This window comes from Amblyomma mixtum, chromosome 5 (genome assembly GCF_055824585.1).
Source record: "Amblyomma mixtum isolate Tamu chromosome 5, ASM5582458v1, whole genome shotgun sequence".
Taxonomy (NCBI): domain Eukaryota; kingdom Metazoa; phylum Arthropoda; class Arachnida; order Ixodida; family Ixodidae; genus Amblyomma; species Amblyomma mixtum.
This window is the reverse complement of record NC_143016.1, coordinates 182259685-182278861: the sequence shown is the minus strand read 5'-3', so window position 1 is coordinate 182278861 and position 19177 is coordinate 182259685. Positions and strand designations below refer to the sequence as shown.

At 47.1% G+C, this 19177-nt stretch overlaps 1 protein-coding gene across 1 annotated transcript in view; it reads right to left on the bottom strand.

The window, feature by feature from the left end:
- Positions 1–19177, bottom strand: part of LOC149345005 (complement C3-like) — a 189155-nt gene that overhangs the window by 56610 nt on the left and 113368 nt on the right. The window contains exons 16-20 of the mRNA XM_089547344.1: positions 11941–12018; positions 5811–5985; positions 5258–5424; positions 4428–4586; positions 162–272 (exon numbers count right to left, since the gene is read on the bottom strand). Of these exons, the coding sequence (XP_089403470.1) occupies positions 162–272; positions 4428–4586; positions 5258–5424; positions 5811–5985; positions 11941–12018 (690 nt within the window). The remainder of the gene's footprint in view (positions 1–161; positions 273–4427; positions 4587–5257; positions 5425–5810; positions 5986–11940; positions 12019–19177) is intronic.

Below are 19177 nucleotides of genomic sequence, written 5' to 3'. Positions count from 1 at the left end.
ATTGTGGCACTAATACTCACTTCACCTTGTTAGGAAACCCACCGATAAAGCTTCAATTTCAACGTAAGTAAACCCCACTCTGTATGTGTGGCTTTTCCATCCGGTTTTGTTCCGAACGCGAACTATATCCAAGTGTTAGCGGGAATGCACCAATGCCTTACTTTGCACGAAGACTCCGCATCAACCGGGGCGTTGTAGCTTGTCACAACGTGCATGGATGCTGTTCCCGTCCCTCTACAGTCGACGAAAATCGTTTCGTGAAATTCTGGAATGTGCAGAAAAATGAGCAAACATTAGCGCAATTGCGTTCTTCAATCGTAATCAATCTTGCCTTCAATTATCATCTTGCAATCAATTATCTTGCCTTCAAAGGCAAGATAACCGCTGGTCCTTAAGGGTAACGGAGTGGATTCCAAGAGAAGGCAAACGTAGCAGGGGACGGCAGAAAGTTAGGTGGGCGGATGGGATTAAGAAGTTTGCAGGGATAGACTGGCCGCAACTGGCAAAGGACAGGGTTAATTGGAGAGACATGGGAGAGGCCTTTGCCCTGCAGTGGGTGTAGTCAGGCTGATGATGATGATGATGATTATCATGATCAAAATACTTCGGAACTTTGGTGTCTTTTGCACCACATTCTTAAAAAAAATGCGATAGTATTTACGTTGCCTTATTTGTTTCATAGAGTGAATGTCCACTATTCTCGCCATTTTATTGCCAAAAATGATGTTGTAACCGGTTCCATTACGCCTTGTATGGTACGTATGAGTCATCATCTTCTGGAATGTTCGCATATCTTCCATTGGGTTATCACGTAGGGTGATACTAATCCGACCCTGAAATCCGCAATAGTCCACTCATTAATACGAACTAAACTGTGTTATTCTCATCTCTCGGGTAGACCTATTTCTAAAATTTGGGGGTAGTTTGGAATTTTGGTGATGGGCCAACTTCAAAATTTTGGGGGTGCTTAGATTTTAAAATTTGGCTGTGCCTTAAGACTCTTCCACTGGTGGTGACGTCCTGTTATGTCATCGTGATCCTCTCGACTAATTAGATAATTTCGTGAGAGAGGGCAATTTTTCTGTGCGACAACGGCCTAAGTGTTATCGCATTGAAAACGCCTGACACCGGCCGAAACTATAAATCTAGGGCAACCGAAGCACGTTCAAGAAGCGTTATTTACGATGAGCAGTAGCTTTCTGTGTGTCGCAATGAACACTTACGGCTCGTAGCGGTTTTAATACTGAGGTGACAGCCGTCTGCACATGTAGGTGCACTAGTAAAAGAGTTCAGTTATTAACCTTACGTACTGCCACACACATGTATTGTTTTACAATTTCAGCAGAGACACTTAAGGATGCTTACGTGTGAAAATGCTAAACTAGTATATCTAGAACCAAAAAAGTAGATGGATAGATTAGTGCCCCGTATGCTTCTGATGCTGCCGTGCCCACTGACTACGGAGGCAAGCGCGAGGCCCATTTATCGTTTGATTGCATTCTGTTGCCGCCTGGAGTCCGCGGTGCCCAGTAATCAGCGCATGTTGACGTAGAACGATGAAGCAGGCACCGCCAAGGTTCGGACGCTGGAGGGCGAAAGCCTTGATCCACATTTCTAATCAATGCATGGTGGCCGTGCGCAGATCTGCTGACTGCGATGACGCGGCAACGAAATGTAATTAGGTGCCACGCCAAAACATGATCTGATATCCCCGAATTTTGTTCCGTAGACTGCGGACGTCATCTTTTGCGCTAATGGGAGGGATCACGGCTAATTTGCTTTTTCATTAGTATGCCTAGTACAAGCTTTACTGAGATGTTCCGGGAAATACGACGCAACAAGCAATTTGCGCACATTCCTATGATAGGGCACTAGTTTATCGATAGCATGCTATTTACAACTCGTGTTACAATGATTGAGAACGGCAGATTTTTGGTTGTACAGTAAAGCAAGCGTAAATGCAGAGAGAACGTTCATTTTCACTATGGGAAGCATCGATAAGTCGAAAAATTAGCGTACTAAAGCTTGCCTGCATAAATTAGTCGTATGGGTTTCACTACAAGCCAAGCGTGTCGTCCGTCTCAACGCAAAACCGAGCCGCCGCACAGTGATCACTGCGCGAAATAGAGTAGAAAGAACGCTCATAAACATTCTTGGGCAAGCGGGTCGAACATTTACTGCAAACTGTCACAGCTGGCAAGGTACAAAGATCGGAAGTACGAATGGCGACCAAAAGAACGCTCGTATTGCCGGAACGCTCATTTGCACTGTCGACGCAAATGAGCGGCAATCGCCCATGCTGTTCGATGAGGCCATGCTCTTCCAAGGGACATGGGCCACAGCGTCGATTAATATTAATTTATTAGAATTACCCTCTGAGCCAACGGCATTATAACCACAGTGGTAGCTGAAGAAACTAAAACCATTTCCAAAGTATGCTACGTTCCTAGTTAAACAATGCTAACTATGCACTGCGAAGACGAGTGGTGAACAATGGAGTTGACCGATAAGAGACGGCGTTTCCAGTCTTGCGAAGTATGTGAAATGAAAAACTGCAGCAAAGTTTTCGTGCTAAAAAACGTAAATCTTACTTTCTCTTTGTGGTTAATGCAAGGTTAGGTGCCCGAAGGCAGAATAATAATGTCATTATGCGAAAGAGGGTTGCAATATATTTAGTGAATGAAACAAGGCCACGGTAATTAAAGACGAATGGTGAGAAAAGTTAGCTTCAATAAGCTTTTCATTGGTAAAACGCGTGTGATGCGACTATATTTACGAAGAATGAAAAGGAGTAGTTATTAAGTGTGTGTAAATCAAGTTGTCACTATTGGGTTGACAAACGTATGCGGCATATTCAAGCTTATGGCGGATTAGTTAATTTTGCAGTAAAAGCTTTAGGCACACAGGGTCCGTCAGAAAGTTACGAAGCAAGTATCTAAGCGTACGGTTTGCTCTGCTAACTAGTTTATAGTGTGTCTTGACGCAGTAAGGGAAGAAGTGATATGAACGTCAAGGAATACGATAGGAAGAAACGAATTCCAGGGTCGTGTTGCGGAGAGAGCAGGATATACGACTAGCAGAAATACGTGAAACGCGCATTATTTGCATTTTGAAATAATCAGCTTCGTTATCCACGGGTTATACCCTAATGGAAATGGCGCAATATCAATAATTTCGAGTATCATGTCCCTCGGATCGTTACACCAGCAAAATCGGCGCACTCCTAGAGGCATTAGAGCTCGTGACGGTGCAGTAACATGAATTGTTTGACTTGCACCTCAAAGAACTGCACCAGTGCCGTGTCTAACCGCTGTTTCAATACACGAACCAGGTCAGTATATTGAGTGCCGTATGGGTTTCACGCTGAAGCAGAAAAGCACTCGAGACCTCTGGAGCTGCAGACTTATGCATTGGTTGAATAAAAGTCGATGAACGCCGCGCCAGACACCTAGAAGAGACCTATTTACCAAATTTGACATGCTGCGGTAGCTATTGCTGTAGATTCCGAGTAATACATATGTGGTCATCATTTTCTACTTTTACTTAAATGAAAGCTGGCAGCCTGTATCAGCACATATCAGTGAAACAGCAACAGAAAAAAGGTCGCTTAAGATGAAACTGAAATTCGGTCAACAGCCCACGTCCACATGATAAAGTCATGTCCGCAGTAATGTCCTCCTACCGTATTTACTCGCATATAGGTCGACCTTTTTTTTTAGAAATGTTGCCCTAATTTGTTATCGACCTACATTCGAGACCAAAGAACCTCGACCTACATTCGTGATGCAGGTCTTCATCATCATCATGCGGGTGCAAAACAGTGAATTGCTGTGTGTACCCGCATTGCTCTTTCGCTCATTTCTGGGATCTTATCGTGGTAGACAGCTTAGGAAGCAGCATATTCTGGCGTTTTGGGCAGGAGCGGTGATAGTAAAGCACGGGAGGTTTTGGAGGCGTACCACATAAGAAAAGGAGGAAAAAGTTGTGTGAGCCGTAGATCTGTGAACCTTTTCAAAAATGAGATTTCATATCTTGTACGGTTCTGTTGATTGAACATCAGGTTCCTTTCTGCCACGCTTGGTTTCTGTATATTTGCTCGCTCTTCAGACATTAAAGTCAGATTAAGTGTGCGCTTGTCCTACGTCGTATGTGCATGTTTTTCAAAATATATGGGTCGACTTATATTCGGATAATTTTTTTTTTATTTCTCGGCGAGCCCAATCTATAGGGGTCGACCTCTAATCGGGGTCAACCTATATGCGAGTAAATATGGTAGTTTACCCCTTGCGGCGCTGCTTATATGAAATCAATAAATTAGACAGCCAGAGATCAAAGTTGTTGAACATGCCCACACGAAAATCTCTACACGCACAGTTAAGGAGGTGCTGCACCTGTGAGTGAGCCTCGGCCTTTGACTCTGTTCATACCTCTACTCTGTACCGCACTTGGACGTTGTCTCTGTTGATGCGGACGGTGCGGCTGAAGCTCCGTTTACCGCTCAGCGCCACTGCGCAGGTCAAGTTGATGCCGGAATTGCGCGCATAGATGGTGTATTTGGACAGGGCTTGTAGAGCGACCGCGGTCTCCTGCGAATAGCATATCGCACAGACATCGTGTAGCGGTCATGCAGTTACAGTAATGTAAGCCGCGGAAAGGTTTTCTCGTTAGTAGTGTTGCGGTTTTTATGTCCACAAATGTAATTGCAATGAGTGGATATGCATCGGTTATAGGAAATATTTTATAGGTGAGCGCAAAAAAAAGTTCTGGCCTATAGTAGAGGCTGTATCTTCGATTTTACTGGGTGCATCACTAAAATTATAAAATCTGAATCATGCTTTAAATCTGGCTGGAGCCTAAAATAAATTTTTTAAATTATAGTCTTCAAATTAAGAGACAGCGAACATGGCCTGTTGTTCACCAGGTCGACCCCATGAAACAATTCATGGTATCAATTTTTCCTTTTATGCGGTAAATCAATGCGCGTAATAAATTATTTTAGCCAGGTGTGTTCAAATTCCTACGAATGTCAATAGCTGGATCACTCGTTTTTTTTTTTCGAACGAGCACCTTCCATTTTGCATGCTGCATGCACCGTAGCACGAATTATAGGCCATATCTTTCTCCGCCTTGAGAAGCCAACGCGAGAACGAAGTCATGTTTTCGCACACGAACAGGTTCGTCGTTCTGGCAGATGTGCAGGTGAGCGTGATATTACAATCGCAAGCTGGAATACAAGAGGAAAATTCAGTGTGTGTACCATGCTGGAACTCAACGACCCGCTAGGGTTCATACGCAGATTTAGCCAATGCACAAAGGGCATGATGGCCTTCGTGGTCTCTCTGGTGTTGAGAAATGCCATCAGTGCGTACGACGTCGCTTGAATTGATAGCGGTCCGGTTCCGGCGGGCACGAACAAACCACCGTCTGCATGATCAGGTAATGAAAACGGTGCAAGTTTCAGGCTCGGCTAGCAGGAATCACTCCTTTTTCTGTCATAACCCAGCGAAAACCAATTATAACTAGCTTTGTCATTCGCATGCATTTCATCGCTCACACCTCAAGCCAATAATGTTTTTTTTTTTAATTTAGTGGTTTTGTCTGTCCAGTCGAATACGAATGTCAAAAAGAAGCAGATTGCAACAAAACTCCAAACGGTAGTGTCTGCCTAATACTACGGCTACTGACTGGGGACAATAATGTTACGATTCAATTGGTGACGTTTATGTCAGTCGTCTCTGTCGAGACACAAGTGAGAAATCCTACTGAATACTCTCTTTCGGAAGTGTACAAAAGAGCTTTTGAGTCCTTACCAGTTCCTGTCTCGACGATGCCGCGTAGTCTCTGGAGAATGTCGTCCTTCACGGGTCCGTCTCCAAATGACAACGCGTACGCAGCCAGTGAGAGCACGTAGGGCGAACTGTTATGCTTCAGCTCCCTTTCGATGAATCTTGTCGCCCTCGCGATGGACTCTGGCAGGCTAGGCACCTGCATGATACTGTCTGCTTAGTACAGTGGACATAACAAAAAAAAATGGATGGGGCTTAGCCGAGGTTAAGCCTGGATATCTCGAGGCGAAAAGCTCTCGCTGCTTTTCAGCCAACTCCCAAGCTACCACTTTTGGATCGGTGTCTCTGCGCCGTCCGACTGCTCCTTCTCCTTCTCCATCCATGGTGAGTGTCTAAGCCTGTTCTATGGGCGAGAGCGCCTCATATGCCCCTCCTTTAAAATGCGCACTGAGCATGGCTGCGGGCAAAGGTCAAATGGTGGCGAGGAGGAGAAGCTGCGGCGCACATGCGCAGTAGCACGCGGCGGAGGCGAAAGGTGAGGCGACGGAGTCAGCGGCGGCGGCCACTTGCGCCGTGCGTCACGTCGCTCGGTTCGCGCATGCGCAGAAGTGGCAAATCTGGCCTCCGGCTCGCGCAAAGCGCGGGGTTGACTAGCCTAGTGAACCTTTTCGCTTCAAAATGCAGAGCCTACACGATTACTTGCCGCTTCACCGCAGCGCGAAACCTTCTAAGATATGAAGATTAGACTTCAGAACTGTCTCACCTGTTAGCTACACAAAATTTACGTCAATCTAGGTGCGTCTGGTACGAATAAGCTGTGCCGATTTTTAACACGCCTTTATTGAAACTTTCTCTGGCGGATTTATTTATTCCGAGAGTTGGCGGCTAGAAACATGCAAAGAGACGAGATCTGTCTTTTAAATGAGACCTTCCTTTTCATAAAAGATCTCCCCGCGAACACAGAGGATGCTACTTGGTTCAAATCTCCGAAAACACTGCGTTCGGCTCAGCAATAAAGAAGCTTGACCCAAAATAGTTCAATTGGTAGTATTGAGACCACTAACTTTCAAGCGATCTCTGCACACTCAATAACAAACAACTATTAAAGCCTCCGCTCCTGAAAAAAAAAGCCTGGATGGATAAGGGCTCGCTGTGCAAGCAACACTGTACAGTGACATTGCGTGTAGAGCTTATGGTGCATAAAAAAGAACTACGGAGCACTTAAAGCCTCTTTACACCCACTCTACTAAAAGGAGGTGAACAATGGACACCTGGCGCCATGAATGCTAATGGTCTGATACCCTGCACCGTCCCAGTATGTTCCCTCTTCAGCAATTAGCACCAAAGACCGCCCGAACAGAGGATATCCGCTATTGGTTCGTCGGCTCTACCACGTACTCCTCGCACAGGGTTGTCGTTGGTGGCTACATTGAGACAGACTGGCTACTTTATGACCCCGTCTGGCGATGAAATTTTCAGGTTGGCTACCTGGCTGCTTTTAACTTTTATTTCGACGCATTTCGCAACCATTTTTTTGTAATTGCATAGATAATATCAAGCAATTATATAGACGAACCATTATTTGTGAGCTTTTTTGTTATGGTGGCCGATGCGCGCGCGCGTCCTACCCGCGGGCGCGAATCCTGCGTGTCGAGGCGCCTGCGGCACCTACCGGCGTCTGCCATGGGAAAGCCCCCATGTGAAAAACGAGCGTTCCAAGAAAAAAATGTCGCTGTATTAGCTCGGATATGCTAGGATATACGTAGCGAAAGCATACGAAACGGCGGCGGCGGGTCCGCGGCGAGAAGCGCGGTGTGACGTCATGCCAGAAGGCGCCGCGTCCGCCAGCTGCGGCGGTTGCTTGGCAACGGCTCAAGGTCGGTCTCTGTGCCTCCTCGGAGCCCCGCCACAGCGAAATAGCAAGTTCGTGGCCAATGTAGCTTTCGCTACAAAATGAAGAAAGGACAAAAAACTTGAGTGGATGCTAATGTAGCCGTTGGCTGTTCTTTGTTGGTTGCTAATGAGTAATTACTTCTTTATAACAAATCTACTCCACCTTGGAGATCCCCTAATAATTGGACCAACACTGCTTCCGCTTCGGTCAGTTAGCTCTCGCTTTACGATTTGCTAGCCGTGCTGGTTAGCCCTCTTGGTAGAGCAACTGGCCCGGACAAGAGGTGGTTCCAGGTTCAATCCCCAGACCAAAACAAACTTTTTTCCCACTACGAAGTGTTTGCGAAATCTGTGACTTTTTGTTGCAGCCATATGACAGCGCTTGGGTGGATGCCAATCAGTAGTTACTCCCTTACTTCAAATCTCCTTCACCTTGGGCAGCCGCGGTGGCTCACTGGTTACGGCGCTCGACTGCTGACCCGAGAGAAGCGGGTTCGACACTGGCCGCGGCGGTCGAAAATTGATGGAGGCAAGATTCTAGATGCCCCTGTACTGTGCGATGTCAGTGCACGTTAAAGAACCCCAGGTGGTCGAAATTTCCGCAGCCGTTCACTACGGCGTTCTTCATAGCGTGAGTTGTTTTGGGACGTTCAACCCATATAAATCATATACTACTTACCCTCGGGGAATTTCCTTAAACAATGGACCAGCATTATCTACCTCAAATAGGCTATGTGCACTTGCTCTGAACTTTTCGTAATTTATACATGTGCAATCTTTTTGTGGCTTGTAAGCCAAGACAAAGGGCGAAATTGTGCGGTTTATTCTATTTCTTGTGTTGATTCAAAATTCTGTTGTTTAATTTCATCAATAAAATGGTGTTCATTATATCGCTTCTGTTCTATTTAACTGCAAATCTGGCGCAATGATTTATTTGCATGGCTACTTTCGGCTACTTTTAGCTTGAGTTCTGGCTCCATTCGAAATCTGCCCAAGGACAACGCTATCCTCGCATAACCGCAGAATGAACAGCAGTAATCGATTGCCTATTAAGGCTTCCTTTAGGCGCTTCCTTACATGACTACTCTATTTCAGCGTACTAAAATATTCTAGGACTTCAAACCTCTCTTGTTAAGGAGGGGGAGGGAGAACATTTATTTCCGCCGAATATGGCGCGACAGCCACCTCCGGCTTTGCACGCAGGCGTCCGAAGAGACAGTCTGTCGCACCGCGGCTGGAGGACATCCGATCCCGTCTAGGACAAGAAGTCTTCAGCGTCGGCCGCCAGGCGGACGGGGAAGCGCTGAGTTTTTTCGTCGGAGCTTCTTAGCCTGGTCTCCCATTCATCGCTAGTTTCAATCGCGTTGGACCCTGGGGCAGGAACGCATCTCCATATTATGTGATCTAATGTTGCCACGTGGCCGCAAATCTTAAAATTTCGGTTTCTGCACCGTCCCTCTTCCGCCCTCTGGCACCTGTCCGACTCCTCCACAGAGGTGAGAAGAAATTTCGGGCTTGGAGTCTTCTCCAGTAGTACGATTCCTTTTTACTCAGGGATCTATCCGGTGGCGGATATATCCTCCGGTCTTTCTTCAGATCGTCGGTTACGTCCCTAAACGTACCAATCCTTTCTTTGCTTTTAGATGTTGTTGTGGAGGCGTCCGCAGCCCCCAGAGGTAGCGAGGAGCGGGCGAGCATGTGGACAGCCTCGTTGCCGGCGAGACCGGCGTGTGCTGGGGTCCAGATTATGGTCACGCTTTCGGCGAGAGACGACTCGTTCAGAATTTTGGCACCACGATTGCTGACTCTGCTCTTGCTGAAATTCCTAACCGCCGCTTTGATATCGCTGACGACGTGTTTCACGCCTGGTTGTGCAATGGCAATGGCTATTGCAGCTCCTCCGCCTCTACCGGCGGTAGATCTCGGTTTCTTTCGATTCCTATGGCGATCCCGGTGTCTAATAGGGCGACCGAGGTTATGTCGCCTTCTTTCCCGATCGCTGCATCGGTGTAGGCGACCGATCCCGGCAGAAGTTTGTCCAATCTGTTAGCGAGGTGCTCAGCTCTGCTTTTCCTCCTCCTGTCGTCGTGTACGGGGTGCATGTTCTTCAGTATGGGTGAGAGATTTCTCGATATATGCTTTCTCTGACACTTTCGCCTTCTCCGGGCGCTAGTAGGCTTACCCAGTCGAATATTTGTCTACCCGTCGCCGTTCCTGCGAGTCGCTCTCTCTGGGATATCCTGACTGCCGCAGCTAGCTCTTTCCACTCGTTATGCAACCCCATTTTCTCTAGAATGTCGTTAGAAATAGTTATGGGGAGTCCTGGGGCGCAATTCGGGCATCTCTTAATTATGGTGTTTATTTCCCGTTCTTCGGTCTAGTTAATATTTAGGAATGGAATCGCGTAGCAGATTCTGCTCGTGACCAGAGCTTGTACGAGTCTGAGTCTACTAGCCTACGTGAGGCTACTCCTTCTGTTGGATGTCTTCTTAAATGCTCTGTCTACGAGCTCCGCCTGGCCTTTTAATTTCTTAATCAGGCTTTTGTTACTACCCTGCGGTTGATAATCATACCTAATATTCTAATTTAATCTATTTTCGGGACTTAGTTCCCGTTGACTTTAAATTTGATATCTGGAGTTATCTTCCCGCTAGTGCTGGTCATTACTAGGAGCTACGATTTTTCTGGCGAACAGCATAGACCTACGTCCTCTGCGTGTTTGCTGTTTATACCTGCTGCCCCTTGAAGCCTGGATGTGATGTAGCAGTCGTTTCCTTCGCAGATCCCGGCAGTCACATCGTCCGCATAGATGCTTTGGTAGATGCTTTGGCCTTTTGGTCACATTTTTTAACACTTAAGGACCTCCAGTGCCCACGTAAAGAGTTCTTCTGCACGATATGCCACGCCGAGCGGTGGTAAGCCGCTTTTTTTATAACGTCGATGAAGAGAAAGAAGAAACCCTGAACCAGTACTATTCACCCGACGTAATTCACCCGGCGTCGAAAAGCTTGTTATATGCGTTTTTTTTTTCTTTTTGGGACCTTGCTCCCAATATCGAACTCATGAGATTGTCATCGTTCCTCCGCTTGCATTCTGCTAACGTGAGGGCGCAATTATCGCCGCAGAAACGACAGCCGCCCTTCCTTTCAACTGCCGCCCGTAACCACTGACGCTTGTCTTGAAACCAAGCACAACGCGAAGCTCTGTCTTGGGCTGCACGAAAGGCGCGAAGATAGTGATGTTTTGTACAAAGCACTGATGAGAGCGCTGTAATCGCGGCGCATTCGGCCGCATGGAGCGCGCTGCCACGTGGTATTTTTAAACTTTGCAGGCTTTCGTTTTTCCGGAATAAAAACGGCCGCGCTAAGTCTATCTTGTTAGAAGTGCCTGGGTTGGTCAATATTTGTGGAGCTCCACAACTTTCCAATTGGCGCCTGAACGTTTCATGCCATATTTAAAAAAAGGTAATTTATTTATCTCGGCGAATTATTCAAATGGGACGAGCGAGAAAAATGGTACTGTAGGTACTGTAACTTTAGATAAACACTAACATCATCCACGTGATTTAAGTTCTGAAGAACGCTGAAGTTTTTTTGAAATCTTGGTCCAAGTTAGCTGGGACACCATGTACACGCGTGAAACAAACGCAAATCGTTCAGCTAAACGTTCCAAAGTAACGCAGTAAGTATGATTGCTACTGCAGTGGAGGGCTCTAATTAATTGAGGCCACTTGGGACTGCTTAACATAAGCTTACATCGCACAGCACACTGTGGTTTTAGCATTACGCCTGTAATGAAATACTACCGCCGGCGCCGCCGCCTGGAGCGAACCTGCGACGTCCGTACTCGCAGCTAGTTGCCAAAGCCACTGAGTCGCCACGAAGGGCATATGCGTTAAACAATTTCAGCGCAAGAAACAGAAGATGAGAGCCTTTTTGCAGGCCTGCTATGGTGAGAATAGAGAAAGAAAACTTCGAATACAACTACAGCCCTGATTGTAAATGCGTTCTTCGACTTTATTAAGGGTGGGTGGCTTTGAAGTGAAAACTATAAGCGGTTGCAATATTGGTCAATATTGGTTATCATTGTACTTTAATTTCTAAAATCTACGAACATAAGCTCAGCTAACTCGTGGTGCGTTTGCTACAAGCGACTTTGTGCGAGTACCTGGTTGAAGGCTGTTGGTAACACAATGAGCTTGATGCAGTTAATTAGAAAATATAGGCACAGCAATATGTGCAAAACTGAAAATCGCCATCACCTCAACACCCCTTTGGTGACATTCTTCTAGCGTGAGGACTGTGTACGCTGTCAGAGGTAGTGCTCCATCCACGCCTCCCTGAAAAAAAAAAGGCAAAAGAGGAATAAAGTAGAGTGCTTCTCACTGCCGCACTTTTCAATACAAGAGAAAGCAGTCGGCTGGCTGAGCTGAGTTCCACGAAATATTGCCACGAATCTTTGACCTTTGTGGTTGTTCATTCTTCAAAGCTGCCGGCAAGTGACTTTATCGCAATTTTTGTGATGCAAGACGCGATCAGATTTATCTCCATTGATCGCATCCAGGCGAAGCTGACTCTTCCATGTTTAAGACTGGTGCGGTAACTGTGCATGCCGCATATAGAAAGTTCGCTCGCTATCAGCTGTAAATTGAACACGGCCGAGACAGCCGGGCATTCTGTTCGACGACCACCGAGCACGCTTCTTGCTATGCCACCGCCGAGTCTTTCGGTTCTATGTGCGCTCAAGTAAGCCTGATAAAGTGTTTCATTTGGAAGCCCTTTTCGCTGTCTTCCTCACTGCCAGACTGCCGCCACTGTTACGTGACGTCTGGTAGAGGTGCTAGATGCGGTGGACCTGCAAAACTCCTGAAGATGGAGGGCAACACTGCATCATCAACGCCTGTTCTTCAACAGCCGTGATCCTCCTGTATTCAGTTGTCTACCGCAGAAAGACACTGAGGAAAGGTTGGACCACTATGATCGCGTGGTGGCATTCAACCGATGGGACGGCCAAGCAAAACTACGGTACTTTTTCTTCCTGAATGGCCCAGCTTGTACAAGCTTCATACGGCTTCCTTGCGAGTGGAAGGAATTAAGGAAAGAACTCAGAAAACATTCACAAGCATTGTCAGCAAAGAAAAAGACTAAGTACTGCTTGAGACGTGCATCCAACTGCCAAATGAGACCGTCCTTGCTTGCGCCGAAGCGATGTGCCGTCTGTTCTGATGCACTTGCCCTAACATGACAGAGAAGGGGCGCTTCTGGATGCGGGGTATCGGAGAAGAATTCTTCGCCAGAGTGGTCCGAAACAAACCCAAGATAGTTGCCGAGTTCACAAGCGAAGCGTCTACAATCGAGAAGACCCTCGACATCGGGGCCCGGCAGCAAGATCATACATCACCATCCGCCTCCATGAGCTATGGGACACCTCGAGTATCACATGACAGCCTATAAGACATCGTCCGCGAGGAGCTATGACAAATGCTGGCATTCTTCACACAGCCGCCAGCACCGACTCTCCTGGACGTGGTGCGGGAAGAAGTGCAACAGCCCCTAGGCACCCCAACTCCAAGGCCACAGATCTCCATGCCGTGACCCACGCCACCGCGGTGACCAGCCATAGGCGTCGTGCCACTCTACGCCAGGAGCACAGACCCCCGCCCCACAGACGCCAGTCGCCCGCCCACCCGCGTGCGCTGCAAGGTCAGCCAAGAAAAATAGACCTATGGAGAACCCCGAATCAGCGCCGCCCGCTCTGCTTCCTTGCGGCGAGCCCGGCCACATTCTTTCCGCACTGCCCCTACAGAACAACGATGCCCCGCGACCGTTCCCAGGTAAACGACCACGGGAGGTCAACCAGAACCTGCGATTAGAGAATCACTTGTCTTTGAGCTGTCCGGCCCGCTCACCAACACTGTCCAAAGCACGTTTTGGGTCCCCGGGACACAGCTACACACACAGCGGCTCTTCGCGGAAGGTCTCCCATCCCCCGCAGTGAAAACTAAACAAAAAAACCTATAGAGGATGCTGGGCGCTGTCACCCAGAAAAGCCCTTACGACAAACCCTACCCACTGTTCAATTCCTCGACGAAGCCGTTGCCCGACGCCGACGACGACGTGCAACGCAATAGCCAGGACATCTGACTTAGAAGGGGCTATCAAAGGCCGGAAAGTTACAGCTCTAGTCACCACTGGAGCCGGTTGTTTGGTGATGAACAGAACATTCGCCGTGCAGCTGAGAAAAGTCACTGTCGTTTGGGACGGCCGAAAAATTCGCACCGCAGGAGGCCACCTAATTACGTGATTTGACGATGCGCAGTTCGAGTAGCTGGCGAGGGACATACCTATGCTGCGATCTTCGTAGTGTTACAGCAGTGTGCCCGCGAAGTCATATTGGGCATGGATTTTGTAAATGAACATCAGGCGATCTTTAGTAAAACAAGCTTTTGGACAAGTTGCTCGCTTAGCTTATACATAACTGCAGCGCGAAAAGAAGAAAACCACGTAGGGAAGCAAACACTCAATGCAAGGACAAACGCTGCATTCACACCTCATTTATTTCAGCAATGCATGGAAAATGTAAATGCTCCGCTGCGCAAGCGCACAGAACAAAGAGCAGAGTGGTGTTCTGAGCCAGTTGGTAAAGCATGTTTAAGGGAGGCGTAGCGCGAAAGAAGACAGGGACGAGAGAGACACAAGACACAGGACCAGCGCTAACTTAGAACTGAAAAATATGAAGCGAATTCCCGAGCTCGAGGAACGAAACGCGCATGCCCAGCAACAACTGATTAGATGAAGCGGAAAGATAAACGTAACCTAGCACGACTCGAATACGACCTAATCACCATGACGAGAGCTGGACAGCGCCGTGCCAAACCTTCGAATGGTAACACGGAAGCGAGTACTTAAAATTTAGAAAGATGGATTCCTTTCGAAGCAGAACTACCGACGTTTCACTGATGCACTTATCTCTTCCCAGCTTATGAATGAATGAAGCCTCAAAACCTCCCTTGCTAGCTGTTCTTTAGAGCGACTAAGAACTTTGGTTTTCGCGAAAAGCGGATCACAACCGCAACTTGAGCAATGCTTAGGCAGATTCTTGCTTTTTTTTCTGATCTGAGGGACCTAGAATGTTCTCTTAGGCGATCATTGAGGCAACGACCGATTTTCCCTATATAAACATGGCCACAGCTTAAAGGAATCTCGTACACAACACCTACTTTGCAATCAACAAACTTGGTTACATGATTAACACAGCAAGCCGGTTTCTTCTGGCTTCGACTTGAAAGTGCACAAATACTCGACAATTTGCGAGGATCCCTGAAGACGACGTCCACACCAAACTTTCCCGCTATCCTTTTCAAGTTATGAGATACGCGGTGAATGTAGGGTACCACCTCGTATTTCTTTTCCTTTTTCTTGGGGTCTATTCCATTGCTGGAATCAGGTTTCTTTTTTTTTTGGTTTCGCAACTTCTTAAGCAAACCCTCAACAGCAGCAGTGAGCAACGACGCAGGGTAGCCTGCATTCTTGAGGCGTGTAGCCTGCAGATCAAAAGTCAGCTCCACTTTGTGGGGACACGACTTGGAAAGCGCGGATCTAAAAGACAGAGAAGCAATGCCACAGTTGACAACTTTTGAATGTGCGGAATGAAAAGGTAACGGTGCTTTTTTCGAGCGTGGCATACAGGCCCAACAAATGTGGCTTGTCATGTTAAAATGCAACCTTATATTTAAAAACTGTAAAGATGGATTGGTTTGGTTTGTGGGGTTTAACGTCCCAAAACGACTAAGGCTATGAGAGACGCCGTAGTGGAGGGCTCCGGAAATGTCGACCACCTGGGGTTCTTTAACGTGCACTGACATCGCACAGTACACGGGCCTCTAGAATTTCTCCTCCAAAGAAATTCTAGCCGCCGCGGCCGAGATCGAACCCGCGTCTTTTGGGTCAGCAGCCGAGGACCATAAGCGCTGAGCTACCGCGGCAGCAAAAACTGTACAGTCATTATGTGGTAATTGAAAAGTAAAATTCATGGTCTTGGATAAGGCATGAAACCGCTACAAGACTGAGTCAACAATACGCGCAAGGTTGTCTTCTCTTTGTTGTAAAAGGACCAGGAAGTCGTCGACATACCTAAAAACGTGAACTACGCTTTCATTCCTCACAATCTGATTAAGCTCAAGGTCAAGTTTTGCCAAAAAGATTTCGCATAAAACAGGCGCAACACTAGACCCAATACAGATGCCTCGTATCTGGACAAAAAACTTCTACTGAAAGCTGACAATCGCGGAGGACAAGTAAAACTTGAGCAGTTCCAAAAAAGTCTCCACCGTTAAACCGCAACTGTTGCGGAAAGCCCCACTTCCAGACAAGTGAATGCTTTCACGAACTGCAGTAAGAAGTTCATCATGTGGCACATAATAGAACAGTTCTTCAATGTCTGTGGAGAAGCCACTCTTCGCACCCCGCAAGTCATGACGAAGCACATCAACTACTTGGTCCGCGCTGCTCACTCTGAAGAGGTCTTCAAATTGTAGTTTGCTGAGGTGAACTTGTAAAAACTTGCTCGCTTCTGCTTGCCACCAGCCCCGCTCCGTATCAATCGTCCTGAAAGGGCACTGTGGCTTGTGTGTTTTTACACTCCAGAAGACATTCAAAACGTGGCCCTCGCTCTTCTCGACACTCTTCCTCAGCCTTTCCAAGTTCAGCTCTTTCGGGAGCGCAACAGCCTGGGTCTTGACTGTTCTGGGTTTTAAGGCGGTTTCTTTAAAGCTGTTCTGAATGGCAAACTGGGCCTTTTCGTCAAAAGGACTTGGGGCAAAACAACGAACCCGCCTTCTTTATCCGCAAGCAAAAGGGAAAGGTCGGACTCACGGATGTGATTTGCAATATCACGCAATACCGGCAGGCTGTCCTTCTGTACACCGAGGCTCCTTAGAAGCATGTCGAAGCCTTCAGCATGGCACCAAGCTTTGTCGTCGCTGTCTACCTTTGCTGCGATCCTGCGGACCGAAGCCAACCACACGTGCTTGTCGGCCGCTGTCTTAAGAGACCGCTGTCTTAAGAAACCACCTTAAAACCCAGAACAGTGAAGACCCAGGCTGTTGCGCTCCTTGAAAGAGATGAACTTGGAAAGGCTTAAGAAAGGTGTCGAGAAGAGCGAGGGCCACGTTTTGAATGTCTTCTTCAGTGTAAAACCACACAAGCCACAGTGCCCTTTCAGGACGATTGTTACGGAGCGGGGCTCGTGGCATGCAGAAGCGAGCAGGTTTTTAGAAGTTCACCTGAGAAAACTACAATTCGAAGACCCCTTCAGAGTGAGCGGCGGGCACCAAGTAGTTGATGCGCTTCGTCATGACTTGCGGGGTGCGAACAGTGGCTTCTCCATAGACATTGAAGAACTGTTCTATTCAGTGCCACGTGATGAACTTCTTACTGCAGTTGTTGAAAGTATTCACTTGTCTGGAAGTGTGGCTTTCCGCAACAGTTGCGGTTTAACGGTGGAGGCTTTTTTGGAACTGCTCACGTTTTACTTGTCCTCCACGATTGTTAGCTTTCAGGATAAGTTTTTTGTCCAGAAACTAGGCATCTGTATTGGTTCTAGTGTTGCGCCTGTTTTATGCAAAATCTTTTTGGCAAAACTTGACGTTGAGCTTAATCAGATTGTGAGGAATGAAAGCGTGGTTCACGTGTTTAGATATGTCGACGACTTCCTGGTCCTTTTACAACTAAGGGAAGACAACCTTGCACTTATTGTTGACTCGGTCTTGGAGCGGTTTCGTGCCGTATCCAAGACCATGAATTTAACTTTTGAATTACCACATAATGACTCTTTACAGTTTTTAGATCCAAGGTTGCATTTTAACATGACAAGCCACATTTGTTGGGCCTATATGCCACGCTCGAAAAAAGCACCGTTACCTTTTCATTCCGCACATTCAAAACTTGTCAACTGTGGCATTGCTTCTCTGTCTTTTAGATCCGCGCTTTCCAAGTCGTTTCCCCACAAAGTGGAGCTGACTTGATCTGCAGGCTACACGCCTCAAGAATGCAGGCTACCCTGCGTCGTTGCTCACTGCTGCTGTTGAGGGTTTGCTTAAGAAGTTGCGAAACCAAAAAAAAAAAGAACCTGATTCCAGCAATGGAACAGAACATAAGAAAAAGGGAAAGAAATACGAGGTGGTAGCCTACATTCACCGCGTATCTCATAACTTGAAAAGGATAGCGGGAAAGTTTGGTGCGGACGTCGTCTTCAGGGATCCTCGCAAATTGTCGAACCTTTGTGCACTTTCAAGCCGAAGCCAGAAGAAACCGGCTTGCAGTGTTAATCATGTAACCAAGTTTGTTGAGTGCAAAGTAGGTGTTGTGTACGAGATCCCTTTAAGCTGTGGCCCTGTTTATATAGGGCAAAGCGGTCGTTGCCTCAATGATCGCCTAAGAGAACATGCTAGGTCCCTCAGATCAGAAAAAAGTAAGAATCCGCCTAAGCATTGCTCAAGTTGCGGTTGTCATCCGCTTTTCGGGAAAACTAAAGTTCTTGGTCGCTCTAAAGAACAGCTAGCAATGGAGGTTCCTGAGGCTTCATTCATTCATAAGCTGGGAAGAGATAAGTGCATCAGTGGCAGGTCGGTAGTTCTGCTTCAAAAGGAATCCATCTTTCTAAATTTTAAGTAGTCGCTTCCGCGTTACCATTCGAAGGTTTGGCACGGGGCTGTCCAGCTCTCGTCATGGTGAGTAAGTTGTGTTCGAGTCGTGCTAGGTAAGGTTTATCTCTCCGCTTCATCTAATCAGTTGTTGCTGTGCATTGTGCAGTTGTTGCTGTGCCTTGAGCTCGGGAATTCGCTTCATATTTTTCAGTTGTAATTTAGCGCTGGACCCGTGTCTTGTGTCTCTCTCGTCCCTGTCTTTTTTCGCACTACGCCTCCCTTAAACAGAGCAAAGAGGAAATAAAATGGAAAGACACGTGCCAACGGCAACTTAGAACGTTTTACATTGTGTGATACATCGTATATTTTTAGAGATAACATGTCGTATTCCGATCTGTACAAGGGAATTCATGCATCGCTTGAGCAGTTACCGTCCATTTTTTTTATAAGGTATGCTTCTAGTAGTTCACGTGCAGTTTGATCTTGGCTTTTGCCTTGAAAACTTGCACTATCAAAATTCAGCGAACATTCATCCCAGGACCAGCAGTGCTCAACCGAGCGCTCATCTTCGTTATTCTAAAAAACGCATCTGCCAGTTTGGCCGACATAGGCTTTTCCGGACCAAAGTGGAACCTCGTACACCACTCCTGATTGGCACAGTTAATACGTTAATACGGCTTGGCATGCTTTTTTCCGCATCGAGTTTTGGTGGTCTCCTTGCCGGAGATATGAATGCATAGTTGGCTAAGCTTCACCTGAGCCGAAAAAACAAGCGGCACCCCAAACCTGTTCACTACTTTCATCAAGTTATGCAAAACGTTCCGCAGGTTAGGGCAACTTCTGGTCGGAAGGT